At 53.1% G+C, this 22,113-nt stretch overlaps 1 protein-coding gene across 3 annotated transcripts in view; it reads right to left on the reverse strand.

The window, feature by feature from the left end:
• Positions 1-390: 390 nt before the first annotated feature.
• Positions 391-22,113, reverse strand: part of SLC5A9 (solute carrier family 5 member 9) — a 32,321-nt gene continuing 10,598 nt past the window's right edge. The window contains exons 3-14 of one of the 3 annotated variants that reach the window (XM_060626323.2): positions 19,649-19,753; positions 19,136-19,300; positions 17,828-17,933; positions 17,156-17,236; positions 16,636-16,841; positions 16,320-16,455; positions 15,734-15,841; positions 13,446-13,596; positions 11,507-11,675; positions 9,908-10,123; positions 6,538-6,697; positions 391-3,000 (exon numbers count right to left, since the gene is read on the reverse strand). In XM_060626323.2, coding sequence (XP_060482306.1) covers positions 2,792-3,000; positions 6,538-6,697; positions 9,908-10,123; positions 11,507-11,675; positions 13,446-13,596; positions 15,734-15,841; positions 16,320-16,455; positions 16,636-16,841; positions 17,156-17,236; positions 17,828-17,933; positions 19,136-19,300; positions 19,649-19,753 — 1,812 coding nt within the window. In that variant the 3' untranslated portion in view covers positions 391-2,791. Of the gene's footprint in view, positions 3,001-6,537; positions 6,698-9,162; positions 10,124-11,506; positions 11,676-13,445; positions 13,597-15,733; positions 15,842-16,319; positions 16,456-16,635; positions 16,842-17,155; positions 17,237-17,827; positions 17,934-19,135; positions 19,301-19,648; positions 19,754-22,113 lie in introns of those variants that run through there. The other 2 variants (XM_078451928.2, XM_060626322.3) reach the window with 2 other exon arrangements.

The raw sequence follows: 22,113 nt of genomic DNA on the forward strand, positions 1-22,113 counted from the left end.
CACATTTTACAAAGACCCTTCTTGCTATAGTGTGCAGGGTGAACCGGAAGAGGAGAGCTTGAACACAGAGGCTGGCGCAGTGATCTGGGAAAGAAATAATGAAGTTCCAGGTTTAGCATGAGCTGGCCCCCGCTCATCTCCCTCAACGCCAGCCAGCGCGGCAGGGCTGACACTCCTGGGTGTGCAGGTGGAGCATCTGGACAAAGGGGCTGTAGCAGTGAGAATGCAGCCTGGGTGCCCTATGAGGGGTCACATAACACCAAGGTGGAGGGGCACTTTTGCTCACTTGCCCAAGAAGCCAGGTGGCCTAGCGATGGCCTTGCCAATCCGGACATTTTATTTTATTTTATTTTATATTTTATTTAATTTTTTTTATTATTTTAGAGACAGCGTGCAAGCAGTGGAGAGGGGCAGAGGGAGAGCATTTTAAGCTGGCTCCACACTCAACATGGAGCCTGACACAGGGGTGGATTCCACAACCCTGGGATCACGACCAGAGACGAAATCAAGAGTAAGACACTCAACTGAATGAGTCACCCAGGCACCCCCAATCCAGACATTTTAAGCTGCTTTTTTGTTTCCTGATTGTGTCATGCTTTTCCCCCACCTCTGTGTTTTGAATATTTGGTTTCCTCTGCTATGGATACTCTTTCACTCATTCGTTAATTTTTTTCACTTATTCGTACAACACATTCTTTTTAGCATCCACCATGTGCCGGTACCTCTGTATTTGACGGTGATTCGGTGGGGGAGCTTACAATCTAGGGATGAGATGAATATTAATGAAATCGTTATACAGATGTCACTCTGACACTGTCTTCAAAGGTCAAAGGGGACCATGAGACTGTATGCTGGGTGCTGGGGACTTATCTGCTCCAGAAGGCAGGTGGCCATGGTAAGGTCACCACTGAGACAATACGGTTTCCCTTAGGATGTGCATGACTTTTATGCTGATGTGAAGACAAATAGGAACTAACCGGGCGAAGAGAGTAGAGAAGGAGAGTGGCCACCCTTCCTGCAGCCCTACTATGTTTGACAGCATGCTCATGCACCCCTGGGCTGGAGGACAGAGGTGTGGATCCAGACAGGCTCAATAAAACAAAGAGAGGGGACACTGAGGAGAAGGCCTGCAGGATGGGGAGAGTGTGCAGTGAGGAGGGAGTGAGCACCACAGTGCAGACAGCAGGTTAGAGATCTGTGGGGAGATCTGTGGGGAACCCTCATAGCAGGCTGCTGAGGAGCTCTGGAAAAGAGGCATGTTCAATATTGAATTTCCAATTGTGCTTCTGTGGTTTAGGATTCTTCCCCTCCCCAAGCCTTCAGTATAATCGGTTGCACACAAATCCTTCATGGGAATGGTTTTGGGGAAAATCAAGGGGGAAAGCTGGGTTCCCTGTAAAGTCAGTGGGGAACAATGAGAAAAGCATGGGCAGGTGAGGTGACACGGGTAAAGTCAAAGGGTCAGAGGACACTGAAATTTGGAGCAAATTTGGCAGCAATAGGAGGTGTGCATAAAATCAGCCGTTTAAGCCTCAAAGGACTAGAATTTTAATTGTGGTCAATTATAGTGAGTGGTTAGCATGGAGTGATGATCACAGACAGCACTGGAGAGGGTCCGACGAGAGTAGGGACAGCCTAGATGCAGAGAGAGAAAGAAAGGGACCTTTCTCACTGCGTCCTTGGCAATGGGACAGGGCTGTGGTCTCTTTCCAGACACCTGAGACGCAGTGTGTTCACTCCAGCTGAAGGAGGCTCCCCCTCCAGCCTGCTCCCCCAGTCACAACCCAGCCAGCCACCACGCAAAGGCTACCATTTATTGAATGCTGTTACTTTCTGGGTACAAAGTCACTCGGGACATGGCCCTTGGTCCTCGCCCCTTGGAGTACTCAATCTCCTAGGGGAGATAAACATCACAGAACCATCATCAGTGCCGCCACAGAGGCAGGTCAGAGGACGTGGGAGCAGGAGTGGGATCGTGACCCAGTTTCCGGTCATGGTGTTTTCCAGGGTAGGTGGGTGTCTGGCAGGCAGAAGGAGAGGGGCAGGGGCCCAGGCGCCATGGCTCCTAGGCCACCCATGCTAGCCCTCTTCAGGGCTTATTCTTTTCAACAAGTCCTGTCTCTCCAGCTGGACTTCAAATTCCTCAAGGCCGTGGAGACTCTGCACGTGTTTGGACATGACAGTGGGAAGGGGCAGAATTTGAGTCGTGCCAAGGAGATTCCTTTGCCCCAGAGCTCCCTGCCCAAAACTCGGTCTGTGGCCACGCTTACACTCCACCCCGGTCCCTCACTCCCTTGGGGCTGTCAGGGCAAGTAAAGGCCCTCTGGGGTAGCGCCTGCTAGAAACAGATGACTGGGGGTGGGGAACTGGAGAGGGAGGGGAAGGAGACAGGGAGAAAGGAAGAGATATGGGTGAGCAAAGATACACTTGGACTTTTGTAATGTTCTTGCTACCCTTTTTCTTATATCCTCCACTCTTTTACACCTTAAAACACATGCATAGTAAAAACTCCTGAATAGACGCACCAAGAGGGTGGAAACTGTTTTTGAGGTAGGGATGTAAGGCAGTGTAATGGAAAAAGAGCTTGTTCGAGTCCTGCTGTGTGGCCCTGAGCAAACCCAGAGCCCTCTCTGGCCTCCGTTTCTCCACTTGGTGGGTGTGGGGGGGTCTGGTGTCTCCTCCTCGGTGGTCGCCGGTTTCCATGGCAAGATGAGAGGGAAGCCCGTCTCTGAGGCCGCAGGCTTGGGCCCCGTTTCCTCTGCGTCCGCTGGAGGTCTGCGGGTCTGCGAAGTCACGCGAAATAGCCCCAGAGGAAGACGTTGACGGCCAGCAGCAGGACGGCATTGACGTTGCAGACGCGTGTCCAGAGCGGTTCCTCGGCGATGCTGGTCAGCTCCCGCTGGCGCGCGGCCGTCTCCGCGGGGCTCAGCGCCCGCTCTGGGGGCCCGGCCAGCCCGCAGAACCAGTCCCACAGCAGCCGGCCCCAGCGCCTGCGCCAGGCTGAGGACCAGGAGGGCGGGGGCAGGCCAGGTGGAGGGAAATGACAAGGGGGTGGGGGGAGGGAGAGCTGGTGAGACACGGAAGAAAGAGGGGCGGGTGGCGCTGGGCCCCTCCTGCGAGCCAACAGGCCGGGCGCCCGGCTGGGACTGGGAGAGAGCTCTGGCTACAGCCCGTCTGGCTACAGTCCGCCGTCCAGCAGAGCCTCCCAGTGCCGCAGGGTGGGGTACGGGGTGAGGATAACGGGGTCTATCCCCATTCAGAGCACGAGGACAGGCGGGGCAGGATCTGTCCCAGGAGGGCCGGAGAGATCTTCCCGCGCCAGGGCCGCTCCGGCTGGTCTGCCTGAGGTCCCCTGCAACCCTCCTCCGCGTCTCCCAGCGGCAGGCTCTTTTCCTTTCGGATAGGCCTGCCGCACCGCGCGCTTCTTCTCCGGGTTGTTTTGAGCATCGAATGACAATGGACATTTGGTAGCGTTTTAAAAAGTGACTCCTGCTGGAGCAGCAGGGAGAGGCTCTGGAAACTGTAATGTTCTCACCGCACGTGAGACTGCCCATGCAGACCCCAGCACCAGGGCCGGGTTGCTTTGAGGTTAAAGGGTAACAGAGTTCATTAAAAACTACATTCGAAAAGAAGTAATAAAGTAAGTATTTTTAAGGGGTTTCCTTTTTGCATTAGCGGATAGCATATTAAAATAAAATTAATATGAAAACCTTTTCACCGAGGTTGAACGGAACCCACATTACTGTCTTAATGACTTTGGCACTTGGTACTTGGTAAGTTCAGTGTGACTACGGAGTGTCAGAGATATGAAGACTCCGGATGCCATCTTGTCTGGCTCCCTCCTTGTACCGAGGAGGAGGAGGAGGAGGAGGAGGAGGAGGAGAAAGGCTCAGAGAAAGGAAGGGACTTGCTTAAGGTCATCCAGCGACAAGCTGCACTAAGCAGTGCCAGGCATGTGGCATTTCAATTCTACTAGCTTTTATCATTTTACAAGCCCCTCCAAGTACTCTCTTCTGATTCTCGGGGCCCCCCTTAGGGGCAGATGACACACAGGGAGTCACGTGCCGATTCTGAGGCCCAGAGCGCCTGTTACGAGGTGCTCAGCACATCTAACCGTGTCCACAACCTGGCTGTATACACTTCCTTCAGATCTACTCTGCTGTCATTAACAATTTTTTCATCGTTCTTTTTCTAGGACACAAAATCACACTGCCGTTTTGCTGTTTAACCTGAGGACAGCACAGATGAGCCTTCATGCCTGTGGGCCTTTTGTGAGGGGGAGTCCAGAGTTCGCCTTTATTTTATTTTATTTTATTTTATTTTTAAATTTTTTTTTTTAACGTTTATTGATTTTTGAGACAGAGAGAGACAGAGCATGAACAGGGGAGGGTCAGAGAGAGAGAGGGAGACACAGAATCTGAAACAGGCTCCAGGCTCTGAGCTGTCAGCACAGAGCCCGATGCAGGGCTCGAACCCACGAACCGCGAGATCGTGACCTGAGCCGAATTCGGACGCTTAACCGACTGAGCCACCTAGGCGCCCCCAGAGTTCGCCTTTAATGGGAAGGAGCGGGAAGCTCCTCCTTAGTCTTTCTGGGGAGCCAGCCCCCAATAGGGAGCAGACATCTCTCTGCTTCTCCAGGGCCGGGCTCTGCCCTGTGGCATGGGGGCCAGCCGGGGGGGAGGTGCGACCACCACATGAGTCTGCAGTGCTGGGGGTCAGCCGGGAGGGCACAGGCTGTGCCCTTCCTTCCCAGCTTCTTCCTCTTTGTTCTCTCACTACCTGCTTCACCTAAAAGAGCCTGTGCCTCCTCTGTGCCATACATTTTACAGGGGCCAAGGCTTGCTTCTTGCCATGACTGGGGGAGAAACAGTTTTGAGACCCCACCTGGTGCATGGACCACAAAGCCTGAGAAAGAGTCCGGGGTTACATTTTGCAGAGCAAAACACACTGGAACTAATGGGGCACCTGATCGGACTTTGAGCTTCAGTGGCGCTTTCTGAAGTAAGCCCTTGTGGGTTTTGACCTTGCAAGTTTGTAAAGGATTACATTCTCCGTTACAGATAGCTTTTATCGTGGACCACTGGCTTTTAAGCGCCACAGCTTGGGCAAGAAGATGTGAGTCTTAGCTCTTAGTGGGGTCCTGGAACTTACGATGTCATTAGATCCAGGCATGTGGCTGTTTCTCTAGGAAGGGCCTTAAGCAAAGGTGAAGGGCCTCGAGAAAGGTGGGCACTTTCTCAGGTCTTGGGGGAACACAGCCCCCCCCCCCCCCCCGAGCCTGGGGAAGGCGAGGGGCCTGAGCAGCACAGTGCCACCAGCTGTTCAGGTCCAGCAGCTGGCACTTTGATGATCTTACCTAGGCTCTCAGCCTAAGTGAATTATTGAAAGTTTGGACACCAGAGGCTTGGGAGGAACCCCCAAACCCAAAAGGAGAAGGCCGCTGCCGAAGGCACCCCAACTCCACCCAGGTGCTGGGGTTCCCTCTAACTGAGGCGGGAAGTAAATTTAGAATTTACATTTCATTAAATTATTAATTTCTGAGGGCAATAGAATTTGATTTGGGGCTTTTGCCTGCAAACTAATTTTTCTGACTGTAATTTTTCCTTAGGAATTTTATAATTTAGGAAATCTCTCCAATGTCATTATATCAGAATGTTTTAACGGCGTTATTTAATCACACTCTAGAAAAGCTATAGCTGCATTATGTCTAAAACAGCTACATTATGTCTTATGCCACCTTTCCACTTTAGATACCGTGCAGCCTTGGAGTAAACCTAATTCAGGTACTGTTCTAACACCTTTGAGAGCCTCCACGGGGCAAAATTGATATGGCCCATAGCAGCTCAAGGAGGATGCCCATAGGAATGGTGGTTGGTCTGGAGGGACCTGATGAAGATGGAGAGAACTGTATAGACACACGGCTGCTCTAGTCCCAGGAGGGACAGCCATGCTTCTGTGCGACTAGAGGCAGAATTGCTAAGCTCTATGGGGAATAAATGAATAATATGGGTGGGGCACTGTTACTTTGATGTGCCTGGTGTTTCCTTCCATCTGGAGGGAACTCAGTGTAACACCCTTTGATTTTCTGACCTGAGGCTCATTCTCCGCAGGGGAGGTGAATGGACGTCCCTGTTGGTAGGTTTGGGAAGCGCGAAGAGGGCATGCTTGGCTCTGTCTCTCCCTCCTCCCGCTCGGCATTGCAGTGCTCACAGGGGCAGGCGGCTGATGGGCTCCTCTGCCTCATGCTGGCCTTCAGTAGAAGGAAGCACACCTCCCCATGGATATAAAATGAATCTTTCCACCTGTCATTTATCAGTAACAATAAATGGCAGTATTTTGGCTCTCATCTGCCTTCTTGTTTGTCTTCTCAAATAGTTTAATAGCCATGTAGGAAGGGAAGGTGACTTTTTTGGCATCCCTCAGAGACCCCATCCCCTATGACTCCCAAATGTGGGTCTTTGGGGATCCATGACATGGCATCTGTCCCCATTGCTCCTCTGCGGCGTGTGCCCCCCAGCAGACCCCCCAGCCTACCTCTGTGCTGGTCTTGGTCCTGGCTGGAGTTCTCTGTCTCTCCGCCTCCTGGAGGGCATGCCCCAGATGGCATCTCTGAGGTCCCTGGTGTGCCCTCCGGGGCCTCCTTCTCCAACTCAGAGTGGGGATGGCTCCGTGTCCACCACGTCAGGCGAGCGAGCTGGAGGGAAAGAAAACACCGCTTGAGTCGGTTACTTTTGAGGGGCAATCTTACTGTGGGAAAAGACAACCCCCTTCAAGGAGGCTGGCAAAGCAGTGAGGAGCTCGAGGAACAGGCACAGGGCCGAGTCAGGAGGCCTTGCTCCAGCCGAATGCTCTGTCTTTGAAAATCTGCACCCCTGAGCACCTGTTCCAGGCTCCATGCTCGGAAACCGGGAGGAAAGAAGCCGGACAGGGAGGCAGGTGCCACATGGCAAAAGGCTTCCAAGATCAGGCTGTGGAGTTGATACTCGTAAACAGAAACTCGTGGGCAATGGAGAGTCACTGCAGACTTCAGACAAAGGGAAGAGACTCTAAGTTGTGGAATTCAGAAAGATCTCTTGGAGGGGTGCCCAGGGGGCTCGGTCACACATCTGACTTCGTCTCAGGTCATGATCTCACAGTTTGTGAGTTCGAGCCCCCCATTTGGCTCTGTGCTGACAGTTCAGAGCCTGGCGCCTGCTCGGGATTCTGTGTCTCCCTGTCTCTCTGCCCCTCCCCCACTCGTGCTCTGTCTCTCAAAAATAAACATAAAAAAAAAAAAAAAGATCTCTCAGAGTGAATCAAAGGGATCCTGCCTGGAGGCTGCTAGAAAAGCAGAGCAAGACGTACAGAGCCTCTGGGATAGATGGAGGGGGCAGTCTTTGGGATGTTGAGGAGGAAGACCCACAGGCCTTGGTGACTGATTGAATGAGTTGGGCGAGGAATCCGCAGACATGGCTCTCAGGTTCCTGCTGTGGGCCATCAGATGGGTGGTGGGCGAGCTGGAGGACTCTGCCTAGAGACTGCCAGCAGAGCCCGCCTCCACAGGGTGGAGGTGTCCAGGTGAGGAGCACCACACCTGTGTCCCGTGGACAGCCCTGGTGGCTTGACCTCTCCTCCTTTTCTGGAGGCTCGGCAGAACGCACAGCAAGTCCTCTGGCTAATATCAGTTGAACCCAACCGTGACTGAGCTCTGGATGGCCTCCTTTCCAAACAGCCTTTTTTCGTAGCCAGGCAGCTCTTGGTTCCATATTGACCCAGGTATCCCCTGCCCCGCCCCAGATTCCTACAAATATGTACAGCAGTGCAGGGTGAGAGGCCGTCTTCTGGGGCCCTTCCTGCCGGCGTCCAGCTACGCCTCTGCATGGTCGTGAGAGCCTGGGCTGCATCTTCCCTTGTAAGTACATCTTCATAAATGTTACTTCAGACTTACACCGTGTGTCATTGAGCAGTATATGGGCGGTGTCACTTCATGGCATGGGAGGCAGTTGGATTTGGGGTTTGAATCTTTGGCTAGCGACAGAGAATTGAGTTTTGTCTTCATGTAGAGGGTGGTTGAATCCACGGACACGGATAAGATACCTCAGAGACAGTGTGGAGGAGAAGGGTTATAGGCCATATTTGGGTTCCTAAGGAACCCTGACATTGAAGACCACAGAGAAGGCAGAAGAGCAGAGGGTGGAAAGACAATACTGGAGAGGAATATGTCATGGAAGTGAACAGAAGAGAGCACTTCAGGAGGCAGGGGGTGGTCAGCGGTGTCTGGTTCTCAGAGCTCACTGAGGATGAAGATGAGGATGTGACCAGTACTTTCTGCAACAAGAAGGTTATTGGGGTCTTGGCGAGAGCAGTTGCAGTGGGAAGGTGGGACACCAGACTGGATGAGACGTATACAAGAAGTGGAAAGTAAGGCTGGGGTGGAGACCCCTCTGCACGGTGTCCTGGTGAGGAGCAGGGCGGGGGGCAGGGGAGGTAGCCGTAATTAGGGAAGGGAGGGGATTTTCAAGTGTGAGACATCTCAGTGTGGGGCTGAGAGAGCAGACAATGGAGAAGAAGCTGAAGATTCAGGCAGTGAAGAGAGACCATTTCTGGAGTGAGCCACCAGAGAAATTGGTCTCTCTTGGCTCCTCGGTAGGAATTAATGGTACCAAGGGTATAAAGTCGTTTTGCAAACTCTAAAGCACCATACAGGTCAGCGATGTTATTCATAACTTCCACCCAATGTTTCAGGGACTAACTTCTGGCATGGGCTCTGTTATTTTGGGGCTGAATTGTGTCCCTCCCTCAAATTTTTATGTTAAAGTCCTAACCCCCAGGACTTCAGAATGTGACTATACATGGAGAGAAGGCCTTTAAAGAGGTAGTTAAGGTTAAATGAAGACAATAGAGTGGCCCTAATCCAACATGACTGGTGTCCCTATAAGAAGGGGAGACTAGGGGGCGTGTCTGGGGCTCAGTTAACTGTCCCACTCTTGGTTTCAGCTCAGGTCATGATCTTGCAGTTTGTGAGTTCGAGCCCCACGTAGGACTCTGTGCTGACGGTGGGGAGCCTGCTTGGGATTCTCTGTCTCTCCCTCTCTCTCTCTGCCCCACCCCTGCTTGTGCTCTCTCTTTCTCAAAATGAAAAATAAACTTTAAAAACAAAACAAGGGGAGACGAGGGCACAGACGGGCACAAGGAAAGAGAGGGTGAGGACAGAGAGCATCCACAAGCCAAGGACAAGGGGCCTCAGAGCAAAGAGCCCTACAGACACCTTGACCTCAGACTTCTCACCTCCAGAACTGTGAGGACATACATTTCTGTTGTTTCACCCCCCAGATTGTGGTTTCGTGTCATGGCAGCCGGAGCCAATACTCTTTTGCTCTAATGAAGAAAGGTTTCAAAAGACAGCTTCAAAGTCTGAAGACTGGAAAATCTGTGAGCACAGGAGTGCTGAGGACTCGCTCTGGTGGACTCCCCTCATTTACCTGTGTCTCAACTGGCCAATGAATCCCTACTCTTTCTTCTAGGGCCAGCTCAAAGTGACCTTGTCAGGGAACCCGATGCAGCCCCCAGGGGTGACAGCCCCTCCTGTCCTCGGCCCCTCCCTTTGAGCTTGGTCCTTCTTCACTCTCTTGTGGTAGAGTAACTGTGTGTGCTGGTGCCTGTCCCCGACACTTGCTGGCAGGCCCCATTCATCTTGGTAACCCTAGCACAGAGCCCGGCACACAGTAGGTGCTCATTGAGTAAATTTCCCATTGAATGAATTACTTTTCGCATGGGAATTACTAACCCAATGAGCTCCTCCTCCCAAGGACTCTGTGTGGCTGCAGAGGAGACAACCCAATGGAGTAAAACTTGGCGGTAGAATTTCAGACACTGGGGGTAGGGAGAACATTTCGTGGGGCCCCAGGACAAGCACTCCACTTGCCTTCTCCTCAGGGATGGGAGTGGTACAGAGGCTGACAGTGACGATGACGACGGCAGTGAGCCCACAGAGCAGGAGTGCAAAGTAGAGGTAGTGGAAGTCCTTCAGCACGGCCGGCCTCCGGTCCGCCTCCCCGCAGGCTGGGGCTGGGTATGAGAACTCCAGGATCATGCGCAGAAGCCCCACTGCCAGGCCAAACATGAGGCCCCAGAAGGCTCCCTATGGAGAGAGGGCAGACACGGGCAGGGGTGAGGTCCAGCTGCAAGGCCCTCGGAAGCTAAAAGCCACTGGGTTGTTAGGGTGTTTGCAGGTCTGCCTTAGTGAGCTCCCCATTAATGCTGAGGCTTTGTCTGAACTCAAAGACGGGCAGAGTGGTGCACTGGGAAGGGCACAGGCTCCAGAGTCAGACACACTAGGATTTGGATCCTGGCTCCATTCCAGAACGATCAAAGCGGTGACTCAACCTATTGGCTTGTAGTTTTTGTGTGTGCAATGATAAGAGAAATTGATACTCTGTATAGATGCTTAGTATTCAACTAGAATGGAATATGCTTTTGTAATAAGCAAGGAAAACCAGGATCCCCCATCCTGATTTTCTGTTATAATAAATTAAAAAATCAGAATAGAGCTCTTCCTGTTTTGCTTTTTAAAAAGAAAAGCCCCAGCACCTCCCCTGTCTTGTTTATAACACCAGTTGACCTAATCTATACCTGTTTGCCATATGTATTTTTAAAAATGAGATGCTGATCCTGATTTCAAGAATTCTGGGATGAGCAAAACACTCAGAATTCAACCAAGCCCTGCTGTGCGCTATGGTTATCAGCAGGGAGATTCGACCTCTGGAAACAGTAGACAGATTGCTGGGTACTCCCCCGGGAGAGGGGTTTCTGAGGTCTCCTTTGCAATGACTTTGAGCTGTCATGTGGCTCCTGCAGAGGCTGTCCATGACATCTCTTAGCCCCAGCGGAGTTGGGCCCCTCTTTTCTATCTGGTGTGGGGGAGGGGTTCCTGGGACTTCTAGCTCCTCCAGGCTGTCAGCTTTCAGCAGCTTCATGAACGGCGTGCCTGCAGGGTCCTCCCCAGGTCCGCACTTTGCTTCATTGCTGTTATATTGCCTACATACAGAACCTTATGGTGTCAGAGAGGAAACAGACTCCAGAGGTCCTCCAGTCTGACTTGGGCTTTCACACACACCATGCTACGTGTCTGGAACACTCTTCTCTTCCCCATCAATCCTTCGGCCTAGGCTCAGATGTCACTTCTGACCCTCTCCCAGGCATCCCATAAGTTAGGTGCCCCTGATCTCTACTCTCACAGCAGTTATTATATTTCGTTATTATTTCTTATTGAATCACCTTTTCTCCCATCTGGCAGGGATGATTCCCATCCTTGTAAATCATTGCATCTGGGAGCCCCCATAATAGGATCGATGAATGTTTGTTGAGGGAATGAATGAATCAAGACCTGATGGATGGGGAGATGGAAGCCTGAATGGGGCAGTGGGTATGTCTAATATGTCACAGAGAGACCCTGGATTAAGGACAGATCAGGTCTCTGGCCCCTCTGGTGTACTGGGAGAGACAGGTGTCCTGCTGCACTCACAGGCTCTGTGACCCTCTTGCAGAAGATGGCCAGGAGGAAGAGGGCAGTGATAGGCGGGGCCAGGTAGCTGGTGACAGACTGGATGTAGTCGAAGAGCTGCCCGCTGTTGGAGCTTTGGATGATGGGGATCCAGAGGATACTGATGACAACCAGGAACACCACAAACAGTCTGCAGGGAGGACACAGGGCACCGTGAGGCGTGCTCAGGGTGGCTGGGCATGGGGTGGGGGGAAAGTGATGCAAAGGAACCACGAAAGGGGAAGGGAGGGGGATGCATGGGAACAAAATTAGAGAATGCTATGAGACCGGAAATGCCAAGGTTCTGGAAATGCAGACTGTTAAAATCCCAGAATATCAGAATTCCAGAATCCAAGAAACCCAGGAGTTTTGAGTTGGATGTCTTTAAAGTCATAAAGCCCACCTGCTCTTCAGGAAGGAATCCACACCTTTCACAGCACCACCCACCTCAGTAAATGGCCTCTGGTCTTGGCTTGGGATGCCTTTCCTTCTCTTCTGCATTCAAACCCTGTGCAAGAGAACCCTCTTCTCCAGGATGGCTTTAACTTCAGGGACTTTTCCCTTCTTTGGGCTCCTCAAGATCTAACCCCTGCACCCTTACACTGGCATTTAGCTCATAACAGGTACTCCACCTTCTTCTCCTGACTCCCCTTCAAATGATCCTGGCTCAGGCTCAAGTTCCCTAATGCACTCCCTTCGGATTTTGTGTGAAAACAGTGAAAAAACGTTTCTTGGATAGGCTGGGTGCAATAATGCGTGTGGCCAGGAGATGGCGCCCAAACCCCACTGATGGATGAAATAAATGGCAGTGAAACTGGGCTGTGAGGGAGCTCAAAGGACGCTTCTTTGGAAATGTCTCTGCACACCTGTCCTCTCCTCTCCCTTCCCTCGCACATTTTCTCTCCCAGGCCCCACTAGAGCGGCAGCTACCACAGTCAACAGGTAGATCCTTAGATGCTCAGGTGCTGTGCACAGGGCTGGGGGCAGAGTGAGCAGGTGCTAGGGCTCCATTAGGCAGCAGTGGACTGAAGGCATCCTGGTGGAAGGAGCAGTGTGTGCAAAGGCAGGAGATGGAAGAGAGCAAGTTATCGAAACTCAAGTACCGCCTACCAAAAGGGAAGAATAAACATGGTAGTCCAGAAACCTGAGTCACAGAGCCTTAAATTAGGAAGCAAAGATTTCAGACAGTGCCCCTGTGTAAACCCTGTAACCTGTGTAAACACAGTAACCCTGTGTAAACTACAAGCCTAGGGAGGAAAAGAAAATAAGCCACCAAGTGATACTTTGAAAAGCATAAAATCAAAACCAACAAGAGAAAGTTCAAATACTTCGGCTTGGTGTGTAAGGCTCTGCATCCTTTGGAGACAGCCTTCCTAGGGTCATCTCCATGGAGGCAGGCCCCCACGCCGCATCATGAGACCGTGAGCAGCCCTCAGGGCAGGGCAGGGCAGGGCACGATGTCCCTGGGTGCCCAGCGCCAGGTGTGATGCAAGGGGGATGGACGGGGCGGGGGGAGGGGGGGGGGTCCGATGGAGAAAATTAACAGGCTTTCTGTTATCCTGGAATACGGCCCAGAGCCGATCCTGAAGCTCCTGGGGGCGAGCTACTTGCTAACTTCCGTCCACTCACACAGCTCACCTTTCCCTTCTTAAATGCCTTGTCAGCTTCTCTCACTCTGCCGCTCACTTGCAAGAGAAAGTTGAACACACAGGGAAGAGATTTTTTTTCCTCCTTACTCTGGAGGAGGAGCGTCCAGAGCCGGCGGGGGACTAACCTGAGGTCATGTAGGGATCTGACGCTAGAACCAGGTGCTCGGACTCCCCACCCGCAGAATCTCCCCAGGGCAGCCCAGGGCACGGAGAGGGGCGGGGGAGGGGGTGCCTGCAGGGAGGGGGGAGCTCCGGAAGGGGGCGCAGCGCACCTGCCCACCACCATCAGCTCCTGCTCTGTGGCCTTCCTCCGGAAGCGTTGCCACACGTCGATGGCAAACAAGGTGCTGCTGCTGTTGAAGATGGAGGTGAGTGAGCTCATGAGGGCGGCCAGGATCACGGCGATCATCAGGCCCCGCAGACCTGGGGAGAGGAGAGGTCTCCCGTGAAGGCCAGCTCCGCCGGGAGCCATGGAGGCTGCAGCGTCAGGCGGAGCCGGGAGTCTGGGGGTGGTGCTGGCCCTGCATGAGGTCCCCCTCCATGCAGATAAGGAGTCCAGGAAAACCAGAGGCCGGCTTCTGGATAAGCTCTGCCTTTGCCCCGCTCTGCCCTCTGCCCTGCTCTATGGCCTTGGGCGAGCCATCCCATCCACCCTGCCCAGTGCCAGCTCCCTTATCTGCATCCCTAAGAGCCGTGCGGCTAAGTGGTCCTTCAGGTTCTCTGCAGCTTTGACGTCTCAGTCTGGGCGTCAGAGCCTGGAGACACTTGGTTAGTGGGCCCCTGATGGGGAGGAGGGTGACGGTTAATAATTGAGTGTTTTCAGTTTTTGTTCTTTTTCACCGACACTGAGGTGCCAGGTTAAAGCCCTCGCCTGGGACAGGTGGCCCTGGGAAGCCCTGGATTTGTTTCCTGGTTCTGCAAGTAACCAGGTGTGTGATCTTTGAACTAGTTCCTTCCTTTCTGGGCCTGTTCTGCCCCCTGTGGCCGGAGAGGGTGGATCCCGTTGCTATCTGAGGTCTCTATGACTCAAATTACCAAGATTCTGGAAACATGACTACTCATGTTTCCCTGGGGAGATGACTCTCCCTCAGCCCTACCTCAGCCCTCTTTCCTCTCAGTCCAAATACTTCACCACCTCCTGGAGGTCTCCCTGAAAGACTCAAAATGTTCCAAACAAACCTAGGCCAGCACCTTCCAGCACCTTCTTCCAGGGCCTGTTGTTTCTTTCTTTGGTTAATAATATCCAATCTCCATACCAGACGCTCAGTTATCCTAGATCCCCCTCTTCTGCTCCCCTCCCACCTTACGTCCCTCAATCAGCCCCTCTGTGGAGGCCCCGTCCCACCAGCTCCACTATTTCTTTCATTCATTCCCTTTTGTCTTTTTCTGTTTCTTTTTGTTTTTATGAGCCGGAGGTGCAGAAGAAGAGAGACAGAGAGAATCCCAAACAGGCTCCATGCTCAGCACAGAGCCCAATGCGGGGCTCGATCTCACAACCAGGGGATCATGACCTAAGCCAAAACCAAGAGTGGGACACTTAACCGACTGAGCCGCCCGGGTGCCCCAATTCATTTCTTGTTCTACTGAAGGGAAGGGGTAGCCCAACTCAAGGACTTCCCTCTATAAACCTGGCTCTTTTCCTATGTCTCCACTCTCAATGTCATCGTAAACCCCGGACCTGGAGGCCTCCCTGGATCCCTCTTTCTCATCCCTCAAACATGATCAGTCATCAAATCCTGCCGCCTCTACCTCACAAATATCTTTTAAAACCCTTTCTGTCCATCTCTGAAACCACTGACCTGGTCCACACCATTATCACCCCCACCCGGGCCACTGCAAACCCCTTGTTAACTGTCTCTCTGCCTCCCCTTAAGCTGAACCCTCCGTGCAGATGGTCCCCCTCACGTGCTCTGGCCTAAAACCCAGCATAAAGGCTCTGCTCCATGGTGAGGCATGGCCACGGCCTCCTTCCAAGGCTATCCATTCCTCCCGCATTTGCATCACACAGGTGACTCTACTTCGGTTCAGACTTCAGTTCAGACTTCATGCTCTCTCTCAGCCCAGGGCCTTTGCACACACAGCCCCTCCTCCCCCGAATGACATTTCCCACACCCGTCTGGCTTTATCTGCCTAAGATGTTCCTCAGGATTCAGCTCCATTTCCTCTCCTCCAGAAAACCTTCTCTGACATTCCCAGGTGGAGCCAGGTGCCTCCTTAGGGCTTCCTCGATGCTGCTGTGTCCCCACCCTGGTGACATAGTATTGTACCCTCTGTGAGCCCAGGTGTCCTGGAGATGGCATGAAGCCTCAGACTAGGGGCCTGCCTTTTATCCCTGCCTCTCCAGGATTAGAGCCAGAATGGGTGCCTTACAGATGTTTGTGAAAAGTGTGTGTGTGTGTGTGTGTGTGTGTGTGTATTGGGGAAGGAAGTGTGGAGGTGAAAGTTTTTTTATTCTCTCTTTGCATCCGTGTCCACGTTTAGTGCAATCCCTCCTGGGCACTGGGGATTGGAGGAGGCTGGGGCATGGAGTGAAGGGTGGTGTGGGGGAGACAGGACTCACCAACAGGCATGAGGGCTACGACCAGCTTGGGGTAGGCGATGTTGGAACACCCCACGCGGGCCCCGCAGATGCTTTGGCAGACGTCAGGGTCTACACAGCCCACCTCATCTATAGAAGAGTGATGGCCGTTAGGGGCGAGTCAACCTGCATGTGCCTTCTTGGTTCGGCCCAATATTTGCTTTCCAACCCTACAGGGACGTGTTTACTGGTGACGCTGGCAGGAATCAGCATCTGTTGTAGAGGCCAGAGGGTCAAGGGGCAGGTAGATGTCTGGGTACGATGATTTAGCTGTCGCTGGTAAATTCCTTGACCATATACTACCCTGCAAAGCCTGGTAGACTCCTTTGCGTTTTAGGCCTTACATCTTGATAAAGGGCAAACATCCTCGGAAGGCACCAAGAATGCCTTCATTGTTCTTTCCCTTATGAAAGGAAAGTAGGATTTTAAAATGATATTCAGATACAAATTTCTTCTACTGAAATACTTATTGTATGTGTGGCCCACAAAGCCTAACGCACTTCCCATGTGTTCTTAATAGAACTAGCATGTGACCCCTCCCCCCAGTGCAACATTGCCCAGCTCTTACCTGGGTACAGGGCCCGGCTGATCATGCCAGGCATGACGATGAAGAACATGGGCAGGATCTTCAGGTAGCCCCCCAGCACCGAGCCTCCCTTAGCGTGGGACAGATTCTTGGCAGACAGAGACCTCTGCACAATGACCTGAAAAGGGAGCAGTGGAGGTGTGCCACTTAGGTCAGGTGGGGCTCAGCTCAGCCATAGGCGAGACCTGAGGTAGTCCCAGAATGAGTCCCAACACTCTGTGCACCTAGACGTGTGGTTTTCCCACAGGGAGCCACCCCAGTGTGTGATGGTCTGGGCCAAGCTTGTCTGGGGCATCACCTGGTCCGTGCACCAGCACCAGGTGGCCAGCACCGTGAGCCCAAAAATGAGGCCTGGCCAAGGAATGTCCCCGCTCACAGGGTCCCGGAGCATGTGGAAGGCATCAGATCGGGGGAGATGGCAGGTGGTATTGGGGACTGTGGCATTAGGGATGGCCTGTCTGTACCGTTGCTCCAGGCCTGGGTACCAGCCCACCTCCTGAAAGCCTATGGAGAGAGACCACAGTGAGTGAAACAGCTCCGAGACCCCAGTGGACCTGTCACATGCCCCCACCCCACCTCCCAGTCCCATGTGGAGCCCCGGGGCTTGGAACTGGTATGCAACTTGGGAATGAGGGAGGATGTGGGGTGTATTGAGAAGTTCGCTCTTTGGCAGTCCCACCCTGGAAATGGGGGTAGGGAGGTAGGGAACATGACCCTGTGTTCTGGAAAGTTCCAGTCACAGCATGGAGGTGAAAGCCCAAGACAAATCGGAGAGCAATTTTGATGTGATGGTGGGTATATTCAGGTCTCTACCTTACCTAGAAACATGAGGACCAGGGCGCCCCCCACCATGATCACCGTCTGCAGAGCATCTGTGTAGATCACGGCCGTGAGACCCCCTGGGGACCCAAGGAGAGGGCTCATCAGTCAGCACCAACAAGGGGTTCCTCTCTGGCTGCCCGCCCTGTGCTTGGCCACACTGGGGAGACCAGACAAGACATGGAGTCCTCTTAGCAGGTCGATTCTAGCCGCCTGCCTTTCCCCCCACAGGCTGGTGCCAGCCACTGGCACTCAAATCTAGCTCTTTCTCTCCCCAGTGGCCCTTGGGTACCGCAGCTGCACCTCCCTCCTTTGTTCTTGTTGTTTTTAATACCCCAAGACTATTCCTCTGCTGGGCTGATAGTTCTACCAGGAATACTCCCTCCCTCCCCACCAAACACCGTTTAAATTCCCTATATTTGCAAACTGACTTAGCCACAAGCCAGGAACCCAGGTGCCCAGGCCTATGGGAGGTGCTCTGGAGGAGAAAGAGGAAGGCAGGCTGGTGGCTTTGTCTGGAGCAGTCCACAGCCACACTACTCCTGGTGACAGTCCCCTAGTCACGCTCCTGCTCACTGTAGCATCCCTAGGTGACCCCCCTCCACCTCTCCCTGTCTCTCTGTCTCTGCTCCAGGCACCTGCACCCCAACGCGACCCGCCCTCGGCCTTACCTGCAATGGTGTAGACAGCTGTCACCACCAGAAGCATCACCGTGGAGAGGTATAGGTTCCAGCCCAAGGCTATCTGGATGAACAGGGCTCCAGAGAAGATGTCAGTCTGCAGAGAGCCGGGACCCAGGAGTCCAGGTCACCTGAGGCCCTCGCTGTGGCCACCAGGGTATGATGCCTCCTGCTCAGCCATACCAAGTGCTGTCAGCCCTCATCACATAATGAGGCTGAGCCTAAAGTGCCATGCTGAGGAGAATGGGCTTGGCCTCGAGGATGCTGAGGAGCCGTGGAGATTTTCAGGCAGAGGAGCACCGCATAAAACTTTGAAACCGAGAGCAATGAGGTCTGGCGGCACTGATGGGATAATCTGTGGGCCGTGATGGCAGGGGGGAAGGAATGAAGAGAAGACAGAGGAGAGGAAGTGGGGAGCAGGGGTTGGAGAAGAGAGAGCAGGCACCCAGAGGCCCTCTTTTCCCTAGCAGAGCAGAGGCCCGCCCAGCTGCCAGGGGGCCCACGCTGACCGGACAGGCAGGAGCCCCAGGACAGATGACCGCACTTCTGGAGGCTCTGCATGTTTGGGTTTATTACAGGACCCGGCTGACCAGACAACATGCTGACTTAGGCTTGTTTTCCAGCATTGGTGGACAAGTGGCTGTACCATTTTTCCCATCTCTCGACCTGGCAACTCGTGGACTCAGTCCCCTTCAGTGCCTGCTTGCTGATCCCATTGCATGGCTGTTTCATGAACCCATACCAGGGCTACAACAGGACGGAGTGCCAGGTCGCCTGGACCAGGTCACAGGACCCAAACTTTAGTTCAGTCCCACAGCTCTATTCTGTGTGGACATGGGCGAACCATCTGCCCTAGGTTTGTTTTCGGAGTGTAGGTCAGAGGAGGAGGAATAAGGATCTTTTGAACAGTGACATGTAGGCAACAAATTCATGGTGCTTAATGGAGGATCAATTAATGGAGAGAGAAATGAATGAATGCACTCTAGATTAGGAATTATTTAAAGAGAGGCACTGTCATTTACTTAACAGGTACTTCTCATTCATCTGTGATCGCTCCACTGCTGAGGGAGAGCGTGCATTGAAGGTATGTGGATTCATGCTTCCTCCCTTCCTCCCTTCTATCTATCTATCTATCTATCTATCTATCTATCTATCAATTATCTATCTATCTATCTATCTACCTATCTATCATCTATCTATCATCCATCCATTCATCCATCCCTACATCCAGCAACAAGCCACGACTCAAGCTCAGCATTTACAGGGAGACAAGATGGCCACATTGCGGTGGGTACTCACTGAAATCTTGGTGAAGATGTAGAGGATGAGAGACAGGACAGACATGTACACCTGGATCCTCTGGCCCCCGAATCGCTTCTTCAGGTACTGTGGCATTGTGACCACACCAGCAGCAATGTACACGGGGACAAAGATCCAGCCCAGGGCCAGAAGGAGCCAGGTTGCCTGGAAGAGTGGGGAGAATAAGAACAAGAGACATCTACCCGTGTCCTAGATGCACATGGAAGGACAGCCTCCTGTGCACGTCACGCTGTGAGGGAGCACCGAACTGGGAGGCAAGGGACCTGGGACCTGATTTTAGTGCTGTGTGACCTCTGATGAGTCCCTCTGCCTTTTCCAGGTCCTGGTTTCCTCATCTGTGAAATGGGTTCTCGATTTACCATACAGCCTCTCCAAGCACCTCTGAGGTTCCTCTCAGCACTAAAGCCAGGGGTGGGGTGGGGTGTGGGGTGTGGGGTGTGGGACGTTCAGACCCTCGTTATCTCTGAGAAGCCTCCAGACCAGCCTCCTTACATTCCATTCGAAGCCCCCAACAGCAAGGCCTCCGGCAGCTCCTGTCCCAGCCAGGCCTATGAACAAGCCACTGCCCACATTGCTGGACATCAGAGAGGCTCCAATCTGCAAGGCACAAGTGAGGTCAAAGGTCGGGGTCAATTTTAATCCAAATCAATCTACAGCCAGGACCGTGAGCTTCAGAAGCTGTGAATAGAGCAGGGCCTGGGTCAGGAAATCAGAGGGAGGAGAGGAAGGGAGGGAGCAAAGGGGAGAAGGGAGGGAGCTGACGTTTATTGGGTACCTACTGTATGTGGGCACAGTGTGAGGCATTTCATAGACACTAATGCACTTAATCTTCATAAACATTTCAAGAGATAGGTTTAATCTTTTCAATTTACAGAGGAATGAAATAATGTTAGGAAAAATGAAGCCGCTGGCTCCAGGTCACCCAGTGAGTGAGTGGCCAGGTGGGAAAGAAGGGAAGCCATGGGAAACAGCATCCATGCAGGGAGAACAAGGCCCTGCATTGGGACCACCCATCTAGGGGCCTCCAGAGGCAAGGATGCTGAGAGGAGGTGGGGAGGTCCCCATGAGAGGGACTGGGGGAGGCCCTCTGCCACCCAGTGCCTCCAGCACCAGGCCAGGTAGAGGGAGGAGCTGAGGGGCTGAGCACAGGCTGGGCCAGCCTCGGAGTTGAGATCATTTTTCCCCAGGAGATAGCAATAGACACAATAATATAACTCTGATGCAATAGACACAATCTGATGCAATAGACACAATAAGGACGACATCATAGCGGTTAGTACATACACAGCATTGCTAAGTGCCAGGCACTGGTCTAAATATGTTAACTTGGGGCACCTGGGTGGCTCAGTCGGTTAAGTATCTGACTCTTGGTTTGGGCTCAGGTCATGATCTCACGGTTCATGAGCTCAAGCCCTGCTCCGGGCTCTGGCTGACTGTGTGAAGCCTTCTTGGGATTCTCTCACCCTCTCTTTGCCCCCCTTTTCCTCTCTCTCTCTCTCTCTCTCTCTCTTTCTCTCAACATCTATATATATACACACACACAAACTAACTCAACCCTCACTACAGCACTATGTGGTAGGTCCTATTATTATCCCTATTTTACTGAGGAGGAAACCAAGGCACAGATAAATGACTTGCCCAAGTTCCAGAACTAGTAAACAACAGAACTTTTGAACTCTGGTTGTCTGGCTCCAGTAATTAGTGCATGATTGTTGCTGGGCACCTAATAAGCACTCATTAGTGTTATCTTTTATTATTTGATGGGATCCTTCACTGGACAGGAAAGGGGCAGAGGGAGGGGCTCCGGGGCCTGGGCAGAGGCAGGACGGGGACGGAGGTGAAGAGCTGTGCTCCAGCCTTGCGCCCTGTGTGACTTTAACGAAATCACTCCCTCTGGCAAGTCTTCAGATTCCTCACCTGTAAAATGTGGGGACTCACCTGTTCTCACTCACTGACTGTTCTAGCGGTGCTGGGCGATAGAAAGTGAGAAGGAAGGAAAGGTACTGAGACATTCAGAAAACAGCTGAGCAGCACGAGGGCACAAAGATTCTCATGCTGAAGCCACTCCGTGCTGCCGCACACACATGCACACACACACACATGCACACACACTCAGGCGGTCCTGGGGACGCTGGCAGGGCTGGTGGGGAGTGCCTGGCCAGAGCATGGAACACTGGGTCTGCTCCCTCACCGGGAGTAGCGAGGTGCCTCGGCCCCACTCAGCCCAGGGCTCCCAGCTCATGACTGGAGGAGTCATCAGTCAACAAGGTTGGCAGGGGGACCAGACGGGCCCGTCGGGGACAAGGATGCTGTTACTCCTTCTGCTCTTGGTTTCCCAGCCACACACTCTGCTCAGGCCACAGAGAGGGGAGTGAGGCACTTCTCAGGACTGGCCTGGTAGGGAAGGGTGCAAAGCAATGGGACCTGCGTAACAGATGCCCAGACACACAGACACACGGGCTCGTGTCACAAACAGGACCAAGCAGAGCAGGTTGTGCGTCCAGCCGCAGGCAGAAGCCCTGCCCCACTGAGGCTCGTGGGAGGCAGGGGTCGTCTCTACACCCTGCTCGTCTGGAGGACACCCTCCTCCTGCTCAGAGGCCTCGGGTTCCCTCACACTTACAGTGAGACACAGTTTCACACGGAGCAGGGAGATGTCCTCTCTGCAGGACTGGACGGGCACCCGGCCGCCCCTAGCCACTCTCCTGGATGGACCAGAGAGGCCCTCTGTCCTGCTTCTTGTCCCTCTTACAGACTCATCTCCAGGGCTGTGATGGGGGTGGGGGAGGGTGGGTACCAACTGAACAGAGTGCTCTTCCGTCTGTTGAGGTGATGGCTGACAGGGACCAGTCACTGTCCCTGTGAGCTTCCAGCCCCTCGCCCCTCACACTCCTGGGGATTCGTGCTAGAGGCATGAGAGCTCCTTGCCCCTACCTCCTCCTGTCCCAGATACTTGAA

Source organism: Panthera onca, chromosome C1 (assembly GCF_046562875.1).
Source record: "Panthera onca isolate mPanOnc1 chromosome C1, mPanOnc1 haplotype 2, whole genome shotgun sequence".
NCBI lineage: Eukaryota > Metazoa > Chordata > Mammalia > Carnivora > Felidae > Panthera > Panthera onca.